The sequence below is a fragment of the Choloepus didactylus genome, chromosome 5 (assembly GCF_015220235.1).
Source record: "Choloepus didactylus isolate mChoDid1 chromosome 5, mChoDid1.pri, whole genome shotgun sequence".
NCBI classification, from domain to species: Eukaryota; Metazoa; Chordata; class Mammalia; order Pilosa; family Megalonychidae; genus Choloepus; species Choloepus didactylus.
The window spans coordinates 157,957,977-157,977,409 of NC_051311.1; the positions used below are offsets into that span (position 1 = coordinate 157,957,977).

General features: G+C 44.4%; 1 protein-coding gene across 3 annotated transcripts in view; it reads left to right on the top strand.

The window, feature by feature from the left end:
* The window catches only part of GRB10 (growth factor receptor bound protein 10), a 221,562-nt gene that overhangs the window by 73,077 nt on the left and 129,052 nt on the right, over positions 1 to 19,433 (top strand). For 2 of the 3 annotated variants that reach the window (XM_037837172.1, XM_037837173.1), the window contains exon 3: positions 1,383 to 1,474. In XM_037837172.1, the coding sequence (XP_037693100.1) occupies positions 1,424 to 1,474 (51 nt within the window). In that variant the 5' untranslated portion in view covers positions 1,383 to 1,423. Of the gene's footprint in view, positions 1 to 1,382; positions 1,475 to 19,433 lie in introns of those variants that run through there. The other variant, XM_037837175.1, reaches the window with a different exon arrangement.

A 19,433-nucleotide genomic window follows, 5' to 3' on the forward strand; every position in this document is an offset into this window, starting at 1 on the left:
GGCAGTCTGAGAGGGCTTCCTGGAGGAGGTGATTCCTGAGCTCAGCCTTAAAGGACAGTAAGCCTTAGCTGGTGACAGGGCTGGGAAAGACACACACAGGTGCAGACACAGGAGAAAGCCTAGTGTGGCCGGGAAGTATGCATTGTTCAGGCTAGCTGGGCACGGGAACCAAGGCTGGAAAAGAGCTGAGGGTCCAGAGTACCACGGATTGGTTGTGGCAGAGAATCTTTTGTCGGTTCCTTTCGCTGCTGTTCCTGAAAACATTTTTGCTTCCAATGATTTTCGCATTAGAAGAATGGCACCGATGAGGTTGTTGCTACTGTACCACTGATTACTTTGTCTTTGTGGCATTCACCCCTCAGCATTCCTAAGTGTGATTTGTAATAAAGTGTTCCATCTTCTCGAGGATAAGCTTTAATTTCCGATTAGAATTTAGAAGAAAAGACACATCTTAGAAAAGGTCCCGTCATATGCACTCTCTTTATATCATCTGTTCGGCATACCGTTTCCTGGTGTCCCATGGAAAAGAGCTGTTTGCCTTGCCCAGCCCTCTCCCATCACAGAGAGGGAGCTTTTGTTGGAGTCAACTCCAAATCTTTCTGTGATTACTGTACACAAATCAGACAAGTGATTGGTGCTATTACAGTCGATGAAAAAGAAGAACAAGGTAGGATCTGCCTCCTGCTCCTTGGGACGTCATTGCAGGAGCCAAATGTGCATTTTAATATCAGGAATGTTTCACATGGCCTGCGGAGGGAGGAGTCGGAAAAGCATTACGTACATTCAAGAGGCCATTTCTGTGAATGCTGTTCACGAAAATTGTATTAGAAGACTGTGGCATGCAGGGGAGAGAGTGGGATAACTATATGATGGTTTGGGTCACACAGAGATCTGGGGGTTTGGGCTTGGCTTTGGCAGGTAGAGCCAGCATTTATGCAAGTGGGACTGGGTGGTTCCCTAACCCCCCCAACAACACACACATAACTTCCAGAGTCCTTTAGAGTTGGCCTGAATTCCTGTTTCCCATAGTATGATTAAACTCTCCAGGGTGTTAATGGATGTTATGAGAAGGGGTCACACAACTCAGGGAGAAATGCCGAGAATGTGCGAGTTAAATCTCGTGGATCCGATGTCACTCTCGCCTGACGAGGCACCCTTCCACCCACCGACTTTTTTGATTACACAGGTGGCTTCTCAAGGTTTGCAGGTTGGTGACAGTCTCATCATGTTAGAAGAAAAACTGGCACCCTTTGAGCAGACGTCCTAACCAAGTCTGCAAATGGTGTCCATGGGTTACCCACATAGAGATGCTGTTCTTGATCAAGTTTTTATTAGTGGTTGTTTGCTCTGACTTGGCTTCTCACAGTCTGTTTTTATTACAGGTGCTGCAACGCAGTAATTTGAAGAAGGCAAGAAGGAACCAATGGCTTTAGCTGGCTGCCCAGATTCCTTTTTGCACCATCCGTACTACCAGGTATGGGTGAGTGTGAGTGTCTGATTCTAGCAAAATGGTATTGGCTGAGGGCCTCAGCACAAATGTAGCTAACAGCCATGAAGCTACTTAGTTACTCGTCAGGTCACCAAGGAGATACCTGAGCAGGAAGTGTTGACAAGTCCCATGGTGCAAAAGAGAGTGGCACTTTCTTTTTCATCATTGTATTTCCACTGGTATGCTTTCCTAAAAGCTTTTTTATTGTAATAGAAACTTGCCTGCTGCTAACCTTGTCTAGATGTTTGAAATAAAGCAGACACTGTGCTCCACCTCCTGGTCCTACAACTCCAAATGGGTAGTTGGAGTGATGGTGTGTATGGGAATGCTCAGTTGGAGACTTGAGCTTACAAGGCAAGGAAGTGGGAAGGAAAGGGATGATGGATAATGGGGGGCTTGGTGGCCTTGGTGTAACCTGCCTCTTACAGATGGAAGCCATTCTCCAGATTGTGTCCCCCCTCTTTATAGCACCCAGAGGGGTTTTGTGGGAGAACAAGTTCATTTCTGTGCCTTTACTTTCTCCAGCTCTTCTTCATGGGTGGCCAGAAACTTTTGGTCTGCAAATTTCCTTCATGTTCTGAAACAGATAACTTGAACTTGTAGTTTACTGCATGGAGGAGTCCATATTTAAGGGTTAGTCCTTGGTTCTTTGGATTTGATGACTGAATCTTGTTGTGTCCTTATCAAAACCTTTACTCATTTGACAACTTGCACCATGTCTCTCTCTCTCTCTCTCAGCTTCCATCTTTCCAGCTAGAAAAGTTCTGAGTTTTGAAGTCCTGCCACATGCTCTGCCCTCGATCAGATGTTTGCACTGCTCTGGACTTGTTTTTCTTCCTTTAATCCGTGAAGTCTCTTTTTAGCTGTGGTGATGAAGATTTGCCTGCAGCACTACAGCTGCAGAGATGGTCTTAATTTTGAGGGTGACAAAGTGAAGCAAACCTCTGAAAAAGGGCTGAAGATTTGGAATCCCATTAATCTTAATCCTTGAATTTGACACAAAACCAGAATTGGTTACAATCCAGAAAAGAGGACTTTAGGAGTTTGGTGATGACCGCAGGGTCAGTTCCATGCATGAGCCCCAGCTGAGGCCTTGCCCTTTGCCTCATGCACAATTGTTTTCTTGTTCTTTAAGAGGCTGTGGTTGCCCCACCCCGTTGATTCAAGCTCTGTGCTTCATCCATGGGTCATGGGTCCAATTCTCAAGTGACCAGTCAGCGTTGGCAAGTTCTCTGGGTCCAGATTGCACTCCTGACCCCAGCCTGCTGCCTTGCAGTTTGTACCATTAATCCCAAGTAAACGGGATCAGCGAGCTGAAAGGAAAACATCTCCAGCAGGAGTCGCAATGGGAGTTATTTTAGTAGCATCATCGTCAGCTGGGTACACAGCAGACTAGAAGGGCAGAATGATGATGTAAGGGAAGGGTGATGAAGCAAAGGCACACTTAGTTTTCCCCAGCCTCCCCACCAGCATTTTCCGATTTCCTGATGGTTCATGCAGAGGTGGCAGAAGCACGGTCTGAAGTAAGTGCTTTACGTCTTGGATGTGTTAGGTGTTCATATTGTTGTCCCAGTGGCCAAAAGCTGCCTTTCCAGGAGCTGGGAAGTTAGGAACACCTTGCATTCTCTTGGATCCTCTGTCATCCTTTGAGGAAATGCTCAATGATGTCCTTCAGTGGCTTTTAAAGTCACCGTCTTGCTCTTGTAAAAATCTAGCAGCAAGTCTTGGCAGCTCTTGTCGTTCTGTTCCAGGAAAATTAGATGACAGTTCCAGAATTTCTCAGAAAGTGGGATGATTTACAATGAGTTGCAGTCTTGAGCAATCTGCAATTACAGCAATTAGATAAATCTCCAAATTTTTATGGAAAAAAAAATGTCTTCTTAAGACCTTTGATGGATAAATAATTTTCTAATTCTAGCCGTTCACTAACAGTTGTGGCTTGGAGAAGATACATGGTTCATTCACGGAGTCATTGCTATGGAGGATTTTATATAGACGCAAAACTGCCGAAGTTGTGTCCATTGAATTATCCTGCTTTCTGCTTTGGTGATGGAAGTCAGCAGATTGGCATGGTTGGGGCTGGCAGGGTGGGGGATAAGCCTGTTCACTCTTTAAGGGCATAGCTTGCTCTTTCAGAATGTGATATCATCACAGGTGTTTTGCTTGCTACCTCTCTGACCTTGGGAAAATCACACGGCTTTCCTGAACTTCAGTTTCCCCGTTGGTTAAATGGGTTAATGGTGTCAGGATTGAATGCATGGAAATCACCCAACACAGAGCCAGCCACATCTTTTATGCCCAGGAAAGGGTTGTGATATTTCATTCCTTCTGTGCTGATTGAGTGCCAACTAGATGCCAGGCACAGTTTTGCAGTTGTAGTGCCAGGGTGTAGCTTTGAACTAGGCAGAGCAAGTCCTGGGGCTCAGTAGACAGGTGGTAAACAAGTGGAAAAAAAGAGAAGGAAATAAAATACGACAACAGGATAGAAGGGGGTGGGGGTGGGGGGTTGCTGTGGCTGTGGGGTCAGAAAGGGCTCCCTGAGAGAAGGTTCCCCGTGAGGGAGAGAGCTGGCTGGGAAGGCAGCTCCCACAATAGGATGGGAAGAGTGTGCTGGTGGAAGTGTGACGGGGTTGATTGCGGGTCCACCCGGGATCTGTGCCTGTGTCTGTGTTCGCCGGTACCCACCACACAATCTTTCTAAAGTCCAAAAAATCCTTGATTCTCAACCACATCTAGCCTTGAGGGTTTTAAAGAAGGGATCATGCACCTATTAGAAGACTTGTAGTAAATAAAAGCAACATTTATTATTCTTCAGAAAAATAAGAAATACAAAACACACTGGGTTCAGGTAGAAACGGCTGCACAACATGTGGAACTACGCTTTAGAAATGAAACACTGGAGTGCAAGTTTGATGCAGGTCTTTAAGGTTAATTAACTTGAATTTCCAAAAGTATTTTTTATTTTTACTTAAACATTTTTTTTTTCCTGTTTGTGGGATTAAAAATAGACATCTTATATTTAAAAATGAAGCCCTTAGAAACTCCTTATAATGCTGCCTTCCAGGGACTCAGCTGGTCAGTGAAGGGATGGACGTACATCGTGAGCAGGTTTGGGAAACAGCATTCATGCAGAATGACTCCTCGTCTCCCCCACCCTCTGTCTGTAGAGTTGTTTCATAAATCCTGCCTCAGCCCCAACTTACCACATGTTGCTTCTCTTGGTTCTATTTTCTGTGCTTTTGTCCCCAAACCTTCAGGCAGAAAACCTTCTCTTGAAGAGCACAGGTTGGTGAACTCCAGCCTATGAGTCAAATCCCGCCTGGCCACTTGCTTTTGTAAATAAAGTTTTATTGGTCCACAGCCACACTCGTTTGTTTGCTTTGGAAGAATCGTGTCTGGCCCCTCACAGGCTGTGTCTGCCGAGCCCTGTTGTGTGCCACTGATTGCTAGAATGAGTCTCTTGGGGTGGATGGAAACCAGAGTGGGCCTCCTTGTATCAGCTTGTCTCATCATTTTTTTTTGGTAACGGAGCCAAGACTCAACAGCCCTAGGGTGAGCCAAGCCTTGCTGATCACACCCACCTTTGGATTTTTTCCATGTTGGACATCTGGACTCGTCAGTCCTTTGGCAGGGTCTGAAGGATGATGCTGTCCCTTATATTCTTGACTTGGGAGTGAAATGAATTCCATTCCCAAAGTGTCGCTGCTTTGTTTTGCTTTTAATCCAGATAGTGTTTCTGTAGCCTTTCCTTTTTTAATCCCACACACCCCATACTTTGGCAAAAGGATGTTTTTTAGTGGATTAAATTATCTTCAAGAAATTTGTGGGTAGTTACTTCGACTCATCAAGATTTTTATACGTGAAGTGGGAGGATGCAGAGATCATTTGAAACAGTCCTTAGTTTTCTTTAAGGGATTGTTCTGATATGACTTTTACTTAAAAAGGTTTTGAGAATTATTTAAAATTATGACTGTGGTTAGTTAGCAACTGTATTATAGAGGTGTTTTGTGAGGTTAAAGCAGGACATTCACAATTGTGTTGACTCTCCCTGCATGACTATAGACGCTTTGTTTAAATTCCTTGTAAATTGAGGAAATTTACAAGATCATTGTGAGAATTAGAGCTAATTAATATAAAGTTCTTAGCATCTTGCTTGGCTCAGAGAAGTCCCTGATTCAGTGAGAGCCATTATTTCCATCAATCCTACAGTATGAGCTGGCTGTCTGATTCTTTTAAGAATGAAGAATACTTTTTTTAAGAATGTAGTAGAATTTAAGTGATTTTCATGTTACCTATGTAGGTTTGAGATTACATTCCTTTCAACTCTTTATTTTCATTTCTTCTGAAATTCAGTAGAAGAGTCACTTAAAAAAATAGATGACATTTGGTTTGGAGAAACATTTTCTCACTGATCTGGCAAATTGCTGTTCACTGGTTTTGTTGGTTGGAATCCTAGGTAGTTGGTAATGTGTCAACAGCTAGTATTTGCTTTTATACCTTTGATAGCTTACAGCATCAACTGAAATATTCTAAGTAGCTTTGGCTAATTTGCTCTTTCATGTTTATGGATACCTGTGAAATGCAGACCATGGCTGTCTGGCAGAACAAGGATCCAACCCTGCCTTCAAAGAATTCACAGCCCAGTGGGACAGGCAGGTGCCAAAGGAACTGTAGTTCCGCATAATAGGCAGCAGCAATGACAGTGAGCTTAGTGATGACAAGTGGGGACATGTGCCATTTCTTGACAGAAATTAGAAACTTGGGTGTTCAACGCCCTGGAAGCTAAACACTCGCTGGAAGAGGAAACAGTGGGGGAAAGATGAAGCACTTCTGTGTACCTATCAGATGTGTATCATCATGTGCCCCATTTTACAGATGAGAAAATCGAGGCACTTGCTATGTGCAGGAACCGGAGGCTTCACTAGGATTTTCCTGTTTAATCCTCCCACCAGCCCTCTGATCATCTCCCCTTTACAGATGAGAATTTGGGGGCAGAGAGAGGACATTTCCCCCTACTGAGTAAGAGAGGTGCTTTTCTTCATGTTCTTTTCTATGCTGTGTGTGTGTGTGTTTCATGTTGGTGAGACTGAGGCAAGTAAGTTATTGCCCAGGAGAGAGAGCTCTTATTCTCATCAGAGCTTCTGTGATAGAACATTCAGTTTGTACCTTGTAATTTTGCATTTACTGAATTTCTTTTTTTTTAATTAGAGAATTTGTAGGTTTACAGAAAAATCATGCATAAAATACAGAGTTCCCATAAAACATCCTATTATTAACACCTTGCAGTAGTGTGCTACATTTGTTACAATTCACAAAGGAATATTTTTACAATTGTACTGTGAACTATAGTCCATTGTTTACAACAGGGTTCACTGTGTTTGTACAGTACAGACCTATGTGGGTTTTTTGTTTTGTTTCTTAAATTTTTATTCTAGTAACCCTAAAATGCCATAAGGCACAGCCAATTTTAACAACAGCTTCTCAGTAGGAAAAAAAAGAGATTATCTTGTATAATCATCAAGTGTGTATTGATCGTAAGATGTTAACAGTTTCAGAAATGTTAAAATGGGGGGGTGGAGAATGTTTAGAATCATTAAAATACAATAAGTAAATTTAAATATATATATTCCTGTTCTGTTCTGTGTGATTTTGCTGTTATCCCTAAATCTCAACTTCTTGAAATAGTTTTGAAGTCTTAGATTTCTTTTGAATAATACAAATAGCCATATTTATCAAATACTTTCTATGTGTTATTTTTGTTCTCTGTCTGATACTGTGACAAGTGCTTTGCGTGTGTTATTTTATCTATTTGACATTCAAGGAGACCAAGGCTTGCAGATTTTGGTAAATCACCTGTTCTAGTTTCTAATGCTGCCGGAATGCAAAACACCAGAAATGGATTGGCTTTTATGAGGGGAGTTTATTTGGTTACACAGTTACAGTCTTAAGGCCATAAAATGTCCAAGGTGAAACATCAGCAGTCGGGTACCTTCACTGAAGGATGGCCAGTGGTGTCTAGAAGGTCTCTGTTAGCTGGGAAGGCATGTGGCTGGCATCTGCTCCAGAGTTCTGGTTTCAAAATGACTTTCTCCCAGGACATTCCTCTCTAGGCTTCAGCTCCTCAAAAATGTCACTCTTAGTTGCTCTTGGGGCGTTTGTCCTCTCTCAGCTTCTCTGGAGCAAAAGTCTGCTTCAAAGGCTGTCTCCAAAATGTGTCTGGAACCTGCAGCTCCTCTCTCAGTTCCAGTGTCTTCTTCAAAGTGTCCCTCTTGGCTGTAGGAAGTTCACTCTTTCTATCTGAGCTTATATAGTGCTCCAGTAATCAAGGCCCACCCTGAATGGGCAGGGCCATGCCTCCATGGAAATTATCTCATCAGAGTTATCACCTACAGTTGGGTGGGGCACATCTCCATGGAAACACTCAAAGGATTCCAATCTAATCAGCACTAAAATGTCTGCCCCACAAGATTGCATCAAAGAATATGGCTTTTTCTGGGGGGCATAGTACATTCAAAGTGGCACATCGCCCAAAGTCACCCAACTGGACCCTGTGTGGGTTGAGTCTGAAGCCCATGCCCTTGACCCTTGACCCTGCCCCTCTGCTTCTTCTCAAACTTGGTGAGGCATATGGGTAACCCTTGCTCATAGGCCAGTTGATTGACTGAGGAGGACAGAGTTAATTTTTCCTTTAGAAAGATTTCATAAGCAGCAGAGGAACAGAGGTCTGACTGGTCATTGAATTTGCCCTACTTCCAAAAAAGACATATTTAGTCGTAAACAGCTATATCCTGCTTTTGTTTTCCTAGTAGTCATTTTGGGGGTTAAATCCCCACAGAAAATCATGTTATTTTAAGTTGTCATCTGTGCCAGTTTGGATATATTATGTCCCCCAAGAAAAAGCCATGATCTTTTAATCCAATCTCGTGGCATGTTGGGATTAGGTTGTTTCCATGGAGATGTGACCCACCCCCCTGTGAGCGACACATTTGATAAGGGTGTGGCCTCTTGATTGAATGTTTCCATGGAAGTATGGCCCCACCCATTTAGCCTGGGTCTTGATTAGTTTACCTGAGCACTGTAAGAGCTCAGACAGAAGGAACTTGGAGAGCTGCAGCTGAGACAGACATTTTGAAGACAGCCATTGAATGCTGACATTGACATTTTGGAGAATGCCGTTTTGAAACGCAACCTGGGAGCAAGCAGACGCCAGCAGGAGCTACAGCCAAGAGGGACACTTTGAAGAAAGCACAGTAGCTGCAGATGAGAGACAGCTTGAAGATGGCCGTTGAAAGCAGACTCTTGCTCCGGAGAAGCTAAGAGAGGACAAATACCCCAAGTGCAACTAAGAGTGACATTTTTGAGGAACTGCAGCCTAGAGAGGAATGTCCTGGGAGAAAGCCATTTTGAAACCAGAACTTTGGAGCAGACGCCAGCCACATGCCTCCCCAGCTAACAGAGATTTTCTAGATGCCATTGGCCATCCTCCAGTGAAGGTACCCTGTTGTTGATGCCTTAGCTTGGACACTTTATGGCCTTAAGACTGTAACTTTGTAGCCAAATAAACCCCCTTTATAAAAGCCAATCCATTTCTGGTGTTTTGCATTCTGGCAGTATTAGCAAACTGGAACATCACCCTATGAAGGTTAACCTTAAGTAATCGACTTTCTCTTGACTCTCTGTCCATGGGCCAAATCATTGAAATCACTTACCAGGAATCACCTGATAAATGCCTCTTGAGTTGAAAAGTTTCAAATTTTATGATGCACCAAGGAAAAAATGTGACTAGCCCTGGTGATGGGTTGTCATCAGGACAGGTAGCATCAGACCTGAAAGACAGGCAGATAGGCAGTGGCTTCTTACCCAGGTGCTCTTTTGTGCGTTAATTCATCTGAACCCCGCAATAGCCAGAGATGACATAGATGAGAAAGTTGAGAAAGGCTCAGTGGTACAACTGGTTGAAGCATGAATGCTGGATTCAATTTTGTTTCCTTTGCAAGAAGTCATTTTCTATTGTTTGATTACCAGCAGTGACGGGGAACTCATTCCCTCCATAGACGGCAAATAATTGCTGACAAAGGGTGAAGTGAAATTGACCTTCCTCTAATATCACCTCTTTGTGTTCCATTCTGGCCTTTTCAGTAACATGGAGCACATCAGTTCCTTCTTGCCCCGTGAATGTTTGAAGTCACCTCTCATGGATTTTTACACATCCAAACCCCTCAGTTTTCCTGAGGCATCTTTCCTTTGTCACGATTTCTGGCTGTTTTTCATTTTCCTATTCTCTTTTGCCTCTTCCCTCTTAAAGGGAAATATCCAGGATTAATCAGCACTAAAGATGGGTCTGACCAGATCAAGCTGGGGGTAGCTGTCACATTCTTCTTTCCAGGCATAAAAATGCCATCCATCAGTTTAGCGCAGGACTGAAATTTTTGGGAGTTGAAGGGGTTTTTGTGCAGGTGCTTCCCATGCAAAGTGTGGTTGGAGGTGCCAGTCCCCACCTGTTTTTTACTCGTGCGTATGTGCAGAAATGGAGAAAATGTGTTCAGAACCCCTTAACAGCAATTTGACTGTTGTACTTAATTTTTTTTAAAAAAAGAAGGGTGTGGATTCTGTCGTTTTTTATTTCATTTTTCTAGTAATTCATTTAAAAATTTTTTTATTTTGAAATGATTTCAACCTTACAGGAAACTTGCAAAAATAGTACAAAATGCAGGGAACTCCAAAATATCCCTCACCCAGATACCCAGATTTATCTGCTTTGAACATTTTGCCAGTTCGCTTTTTTTCTTTCTTTTCATTTTTCTGTCTCTTTTCTAAACATTTGAGAGTAGGTTGTCTCCATCATACAACTTTAATACTTAATACCTACATGTGTATTTCCTAAGAACAAGGATGTTCAATTAGGTAACCACATTAAGTATATATCAAGTTGAAGAAATTTGACATTGCTATGAAGTATACAGCCTATATTCCAATTTTTTCTGTTGTCCCAATAATGTTGTCTTAGGAAACTTCACCACCATTATTAGATCCAGTCCAGGATCATCATGTATCTAGTAATTCATCTTTCTTGTATGTTATAAACTATCCGTCCATGCCAGATCAGTGTCAGCAATGGGAGCAAACACTGCTCCTTCCCCACAGATGGTTTGAGAAATACAGCTCTAGAATATCTCAGGATCTTCTGTCCTTGTGCACTTGGAACTTTGAGCCGAAGTTTGAGCTTTGCATGTGTTGCCCTTTCTGGCCTTGGCAGCACCTTTACTTGGTGAGATTTTGTGAAGCGTTGCTAGAACTTCCCGAAGTCACCGCCTCCAGCTGATGGAGGACTGGAGAGGACCGTCGTGTGCCTTCTGAGGGTATCATCCACTCTTTCCAGGAGATCTGATGTGACTCCTACCATCCTTTTGCTGGTGACCCTTCACAATCTGGTCACCACTACCGTGGGTCTGAAGGTTTGAGGAGCCCCTCTGTGACTTTCAGTGTGACCCCCATCCTACCTTTGTGTCTTTTTCTCTTGAGTAGTTTTCTAGTCCTGTCCCAGTGCCACTGAGACTCTGTGTCCATTACAGGAGGCCACATGGCAAGCGGGAAGCGAGCCAGCTTGGGAGCCAGGGCGACCAGGTTCTCATCCCAGTGCTGCCACCCAGGCTTAGTTTGCCCTTTTGTAAGATGGGAGCCACCAGGTCCAAATGAATGGTTCCTTGGGAATCGCCGGTTGACCAGGTGCACCACGGGCTGCGGTGATGAGACCCTTGCTGGGAACGCTCAGTGGCCTTTGTTGTGGAGTTCTGGGGACTGGGTCCTGGAGATGCCCCTAACCTCCCTTCCACCCCAGATATCTGCCTTAGTCGGCTCCAGGTGGCTGAGCGCAAGGAGTTCCTTCTTCATTTGCAGACTAACCACATCCCAGCTTAGGTACATCAGAACATTGTATTTTATTTCTCGAGCAGTGAGGAAGGGATGGAAACGTTTTTGGAGGTCGCTCATTATGGGGCTATGAAAGTGCTTATGACACAGCCTGGGATTGAAAGGAATGCACAGTTAATAGAGGAAAGAAAAAAATATTCAAAACGCCACTGAACAGCCTCCCGGCGGAGGGCGTCTGCGCCATGTGCTCTGTGGTGGAGGCCTGCTTTACTGTAGGACATAGTAAATGTCCTATAAATGACCTGCTTACTGTAGGACATAGTCCTTTACTACAGGACATTAGGAAGGACAGGACCATGTAGTCTGAGTCCAGACATGAGAGCCAAGCCATTGCTAACCAAGAAACCATAGCCTCGCTGCAGCCTTTTAATTTTCAAAGAGAATAAAACTTGGATATTGTTTAAAAAGTTACACATATTTGCTAGGTATGTTTTGCTTTACTTATCTCTGCAAAACTTAAGACACAAGTAAATTTTGTATAGGTGCATTTTTTTTTTCCTGGCATCATGGAGGTATCCTATATGTTTCGGCTTCTTGATGGGTGCAGGCTGTGTATATTCTTAACCTTCACAAGGAATGAATGCAGCCTTTCTGGCTGGTGTAGTGTAAGGGGTGAGTGGCCAGGGGAAATCCAGAGAAACCGTAATCCTAAGAGAATGAACTTTACCTGTGACCTGGGAAACAAAATTAAAATGCCCCACCCTGGGGACTTCGCGGGCCACTTCTGAGAGCAAAGCTGGCAGATGCTGCAGTGCTTTATTAAAAACATGCACCTGCTGCACAAAGGCAAGACTGAATAATGTGGGGACAGAGTGGGGCCACCTGGGGTGCCCCGCACCCCACCGTCCCTCTTGGCCAGTCCTTCTCATGGTGCTTTGTTGCTGCTTCCCTGCCCTGTGGCCTGTGTCCTTCTTGCAGCTGGGAAATGCTCTCTCTGGCTTTGCGTTCTTAGAGTGCCTGGAATCTTAACACTCCTTGATGTCCTGGCACAACAAAAACTGCCTCAGTAGCCCATTGCCTGCTCTACGTGCCATCACCCCACTTCTTTCATTTATTTGTTTTTATTGTGGTAAAATATATGTAACATAATGTTTCCCATTTTAGCCACTTTCAAGTACACAAATCAGTGGTGTTGATCACATTCACAGTGTTGTGCTACTCTCACCACCACTCCTTACCAAAACTTTTCTGTCATCCCAAACAGAAGCTCTGCATGCGTGAAGCATTAGCTCCTGTCCTCCTTCCCCCTGCCCCTGGTACCCTGCTAACTTCTTTCTGTTTCTGTGAGTTTGTGTATTTTATGTATTGCATATAGGTGAGCTCGTTCGGTATTTGTCCTTCTGTTTCTGGCTTTTTCCACTCGACATGATGTCTTTAAGGTTCATCCATGTTGTTGGGTATTATCAAGACTTTATTCCTTTTTACAGCTGAATGATATTCCATTGTTATTTCCATACTACATTTTATTTATCCATTCATCGGTTGATGGGTTGCAGCCACCTTCTGGCAGTTGTGAATAATGCCGTTGTGAACAGCAGTGAGCAAATATCTATTCAAGTCCCTGTTTTCAGTTCTTCTGTCACCCTCTTTCTTGCTCTCCACTTTCTGGTGTACCAGATTTCGTTACTTTGGGGCCCTCCAGGAGGCCTTTCTCCCCTCCCTTATAGGAAGCTGCTCCTGACCTTTGAAAGACCCTTCCCCCTGCCATTTTGGCCCGTGTCTCCGTACTGGTTTGCGCTGCGTGCCATCCTGTGTCGGGTGGGCCGGAAGGGTGGGGAACCAAGGGGGCCGTGAGTGAGATGCAGGGAGGCTCATGTGGCAGAGGCAGCGAGGAGAGCTGGGAAGGGCCAGGCCCCTCTGTGGGTAACTGGCCTGGGCCTGCCCTCGAGGGGAGGGGAGAGCAGGGCGAGGGCAGGGTAAAGGGCTGGGCCAGGGCCGGCCGCCTCGGGTGTGGGTGCACCTGACCCTGCCCCCCTGCAGCCTTGGCTCTCTTTGGCCGAGTCTGCCTCTGGACTTTAGCCACCAGCAGTGCTAGGCTGCTGGGTTGCTTTGGCCTTTCTGCTGAACCCTCTCCTTCTCGTGCTCCCTGCCTCCGTACCCCATGCCGAGGCCTCTCTCCTCTGGGCATCTCCCTCTGCTGAGCCCTTGCTCCTGCTTTTGGAGTGAGATGCATGTGGGTCCGTCTGTCCTCCCTCCTGCCTGGCTCCTAGAGGACAGGACGGGGTCACCCGTCCACCTTGCTGCTTGCACCTGGTGATGGTAGTTCTGGAAGGCTCTGGAAGGCTGTGGCCAACGTCTGACCCTCCAGGTGGGGGTGTGGGGTGGTGGGGTCCCCAGCACGTGGTGAGATGAAATCCCAACCCCCACTGCTGCTCACATAAGTGAGGTCAGAATGCTGAGGCCGTGTCCTGCAGGAGGGTGAGCCAGGCTCATAGCAGCACATCAAGGTACAATAGGTACATTGAGGCATCACAGCTAGAGAGGAGGCTGAGAGGAGGGAAGGTCCTGGGGCCAGACAGCACAAGAAGGTGTGGAGTCAGATCAGCTTGTGGAATCCGGGTATCCAGTTTCTTGTAGATGCTGTGCTGGGGCAGCCTGGCACGGTGCAGGGAGCTTTGGGATTTCCCTTGCTCCTTTACCAACTCATCCACCCAACACCTATTTCTAGAAGTACTTGGTGCCAGGTACTCTGCTCAGTGCTGGGGATATGGTAGCGCCTGCATCTTAGGGTAGCTCGGAGGATGCAGCCGTCCCTGGTATGTGGTAGGTGCTAGGTGTGTGTTTGCTGTTGCCGCCTGTGTCACTGGCTGTCAGCCTGCGAGGTCCTGCATGGTCTGGACGCCATCCACCGCTGACCACCTCTTGGATCATCTCACCTTCTCACCACAGTCTTGCCACTGACTGTCTGGTCCTCAGCATACCCCACTCATGCTTGTACGTGGCCACCGGGCTCTGAGTCCCCAGACATTTGTGAGACTGGCTTTCCCCCAGTCTGTTTGGGTTTCCCCTTCGCGGGAGAGGGAGTTCACATGTGTCAATCTGGTAGCATCCCAAATGCCACTTCTTGTTCCGGTGCAATTAGTAGTAGTAGTGCTGCTTTCACTCCCACCAGTGTCCCCTTTTCACCACTGAGATCTGCATCCCCCTGCTCATTGTTGCATGTTAAGGATTTTGCATTTTTTCCCTGAGAATTGGCATTGCAGTGTTTCAAGCCGGGGGTCCCTGTAGGGGGTGGCTGATGTGATCAGATCTGCCTTTCAAAAGCTTGTTGTGGCTGCTGGAGAACTTTGTTAAATGTGGATTCTGTTGAGAGCTAAAGAGCACAAAGCACAGCAATCCAAGAGTTGGAGTCTTAGCTGGGTCTCCTGCTTTCCTGCTTCCTGCCCCTGCGGGGACTCCTGGAGGGCAGCTTTGTCTAGGGGCAGGGCCTCTTGGCCACAGGCAGGTCCCATAGCAATTTCTGCATTCTCTGAGGAAGTTTACAACTGGGAGTTGTGTTCTTGTTGGGTGCATTTTGCCTTGTTAAAATTATTTGGATGTGGCACATGTGGCATCTGTTTTGCTGATTTATTAAAATTTTCACTGAGCCAGTCATTGTTTCCTTTCTGTCAAGCAGGAGACGCAGGTGTTTGCTGTGTCAATTTCACTTGCTGGGTTTGGGTGCTGTAAAACTTCTGTGTTGACTCAGTTATAGAAGGGATCAACGGTTGCACACCCACTATAAATGCATTAGGCAGCCAGAGAGACAAAAATGTCTTTTAAACAAGCGGTTAATGTTGTGATTGATGAAAATCTATGCTATCAGGATGACTTTTAAAAATAGATGCATTTTTTTTTACATGGAGAGGAACCTTTTAATCATTCCTTTTATTAAAGCATGTAGGAAATTTTTTTTTTATCTCACCTGATTTCTTATTTAAATGTTGGGTCTTTAAGTTAGTAAATGTGTTTAAATTGAATTTTCATATTTCTGGACCCTATTTTGTTCATGCTGGATTTCCTCTTGGCATGCATGAATCCTGTTATGGTTACTTTCTGCTGCTGCTTGGGCAAGTAGTGGCTGATCAGCAGGCGACTCTCCTGGACCTGGGTGTCTTTTGCTCTTGGTGCTTCATTTGCCATGTGGCAGGAGACGCCCCCCCCCCCTCACCTGCTCTGAGCTGCTGTCGGTACTGACCCAGGCAGAGGGACGGCTGCTTGTGCTTCATGATCGTTATCTTCGTCATGCAGCAAACACACTCACCTTGGCAGCTTTCCCGGAACACGTTAAATATTTATGCCTGGTTTACGGAGACGCTGACAAAGTGGCTACTGGTACTTTTTTTCTTTCTTTTTTTTAAACAGGAAAGAAAGCAAAAAAAAAAAAAAAAGTATTTGACATTATCATTTATTATTATAAAAAGTATTTGAAGATGGACATTATTTTTAACTGCTGTGAGGTTTTCCTAAAACTTTTTTAGAATCTTGAAGGAAAGGGTAAATATTCAGCTGACGTTCACTTTTTCCTCCTACTGAACTGAATTTTCTGTCGCTCTGCTTTTATGTTTGTTAGTTTTCCTGGAAAAGTGATAGCATACCCAACTTTTCTTTTTCTGGAGATTCCCTTCTCTCTGCTCTGCTAGGGCCTCCCTAGGGCTTCTCGGGAGGAAGTGATGTTTTTTATGGCCCTGCTTTTCCCTGGTAGGTAGCACCCAGCTGTGACTCCTGAAGGTCCCAAATGGGGGAGGGAGAAGAATGTGTGTTCACCAGCCATTTCTAGGTGCCTGAGAATCTGCTTAGGGTAAAGGGATTGAGTTCTCGATAGTAAGGCTTTAAAAAAGAAAAGAAAACTATGAAAGAATAGACTCATAGGAAAAGCCAACTTTTCATTATTGGTGGAAAGTTCCGAAGTGTGATAAGAAATGCAAAAAGCTACTTTTAACATTCCCTGGGGAAACGGGAATCTAGTGTAATCATTAAGGGTGTTCACAGTTCAGGTCTCCTCGTCCCAGCCTCTGGCTGAGACTCGAGTCCTTTCCCACTGCCTGTGTCACCCTCCAATACCTGTGGGCCATAGCCCTTCCTCAGTGATGCCTTCCCTTGCGTCCCTTTAAAATTGCAGCCTGCTCCCTGCCTAATTTCTGTTTTCTTCAGGTAAAATAAAAGCTCCTTGAGGGCAGGACCTTGGCTTTATTCACTGTCTCCAACGCCTGGCAGATAAAGGTGCTCAGAAATATTTGTTGAAAGGATGAGTCTCTTTGAAGATTGCTTCTATTTCTCTTCTCCTTAGGTGACCAAGAGATTGGATACTCCAGGTTTGTGAAGCCCTGTGATTGATTAAGTCATAACTGTGTCACCTGTGGTGAAGATTTTGTAATATTTGATAAGCATAAAGACATTGATTAATAACTGCAAACTTTCTCATTGGCTAGCAAAGCTTTCTCCTACCTATTCTTTCTGTTTTCTGAGTTTAGATTGTTGGAATTTCAGGATAGATAGGGTATACCTAAGGTTCTTAGTGAGCTGGGACTTCAATTTATGCATGAAACTTGCTATTTAACGTGCAGTTTGGTTTGGAGTAAATGTAGAGCTCTGTTCCTCCAAGACTGAAATATCAGGTGTGATGTAAGGACTTAAAATATGCAGGAGCATGGGTCTCTGGACTGGATATTCTGTTTCCTGCATGTGGGATTGTGACTCAGGCAGGGTGAGCTGCTGGTTGGCATCTAGAAATTTCAGCGGTGCTCAGGGTAAGAGATGGGGCAGCATGAGCCAAGGAAGCCTCAGTGGCCGTAAGGAAGATAACATAGGTTGAAATAGATTTAGAAGGCAAAAGCAAGATGTGAAAACCAGTTAGAGTGTAGAAAAGGAAGAGTTTGAGGCCGACCCTTGTTTCTGACTCAGGTCAGTGAAGGATTGCTGATTGGCATTTAGGAAGCAGCTGAGTGAAGTATTTCAGGGAGACCAGTGTAATTGCAGCATTTCATAATAAGGAGGTAGCAAATCAAATTCATCTTCCCATTACCCAAACGCATCTCTCCTCACAACTCCCCTCTCTCGGTTAGGTTAATTCACTGTCCTCCTGGTCACTCAGGCTTCTTACCTTTTAGCGGTTTTGGATTCCCTTTTCTTTTCCTTATCCTTTCACATCATCTTCTTTTCCACCTGCCTCAGGTTCTTGGCTTTGAACCCCATTTTCTATCTGGTACCTGGCACTTGATATCTTAAACTGTGATAGTCCCTGCTCAACGTCCCCCTGGGCTATGTAGAGCTTCTGGGCTTTCCTGGAGTGACAGAGGAGTCAGGGTGATCAAGAGTGGGCCTGCTTTGTTCTCCGCCATTCAGTGTGAAACGTGCCTTATTGCTTCTCTGCTGGGCCTTATTTTTGCTCCCAACAGTTCCTTCCAGGAGCTGGTGCCACTTGAAGTGTTAACAGATCCGTGTCTGTGATGTTCTTATTTTAATGGATTCCAGAACTTATTAGCCCATGAACCTCATTTTAGAGAATGAGAACTTCATAGAGGTGCTAAAAAGCAATTTTCAACTAAACACTTGGTTGAGGTACGCTAACACAGTAAGATACACTCTTGAGACTTACTGAAAATGAATAGGGTTCACAACTTAGAGGAAAACGTTTTTCTATATGTTTATAAAAGAAATGCTTTATAATTTTGTTGGTGGAATTACTGTTGTTGACCAGTAGCTGTAGATTACCTGGACCTGTGTACATTTTTAATTTATGTTGCTTGTATTTCTATGCATGGTACAGATTATATACGTATGCACCTATGTATATACACACATTTTGCCATATTCTCTTCCAAGTGTAATTCCTTTTGGTGACAAGTCTGGAAGCACATAGCCTGTGACAGAGACCAGCTGGCACTGACTTCCTTGCTGTTTGCTGAAGCTGGAGTAGCCCTAACAATTACCAGGCTATTGTCATTTATAAATGCTTTTCAAGTATGTAAGAGCTTCTTAACTTTTGAAAAGAACTTGAAGATACTTGAAGTTTCTCCCCCTTGTAACCTCCCCACCTCCATATTAGGCTGAACCAATCTGGGATGCTATCTTCATGGGAATTGGGAAAGGAACTGGCATTTATTTTACACCAGGCACTTTTTACATCTGATCTCACTCAGTCTTCCCAGCAAACCCTTTGAAATGGGTACTATTATCTAAATTTAGCTGTGGTAAAACTCAAGTAGGGTTTCTTTTTTCTTTTTAATTCTGTTTTATTGAGATATATTCACATATCATACAGTCATCCATGGTGCACAATCAGCTGTTCACAGTACCATCATATAGTTGTGCATTCATCACCATAATCAGTTTTTGAACATTTTCATTACTCCAAAAAAAATTAAAATAAGAATAAAAATAAAAGTAAGAAAGAACACCCAAATCATCCCCCATCCCACCCTATTTTTTCATTTAGTTTTTGTCCCCATTTTTCTACTCATCCATCCATACACTGGATAAGGGGAGTGTGATCCACAAAGATGTTCAGGGTTTTTTTGCTTATTAGCACAGGTCAAATAGCTAGTAAATGGAAGGTGCTGGATTCAGCCCTAATTCTCTCTGGTCCCAAACCCGAGTCCCTTCCTCCTCCACCTTGACCTGGCATAATGTGGAGGAGATGATGAAAATTATTTCCATCTTTCCCTCTCATTTGATTTTGTTTAAATTGCTGTGGTTTCATATGGTGCTCTCCAACCCCAGGCCTTCCCAGGCCATGCCACACCTCAACAGAGAGGAGATAACCCAGGCCGTGTCCTTAGAGATTAATAGTTGGCGATGGAGGGAGAGTGGAAAGGAAGTGTAGCGTACAATCTGCTGTTAATCCCATCCACTGTATTTTGCAACCTCCCATATTACCGTATTTTTCATCCCTAGAGGTCCAGTTTGGTCTTTTTCATATCTTCTGTTTCTTTCCATATCAGAATCATGCGTTCCTTTCCATTCTTGAACATATGGAGTATATTTATAATAGTTGTTTTAACATACTTGCCTTCTGATTCTATTATTTTTGACA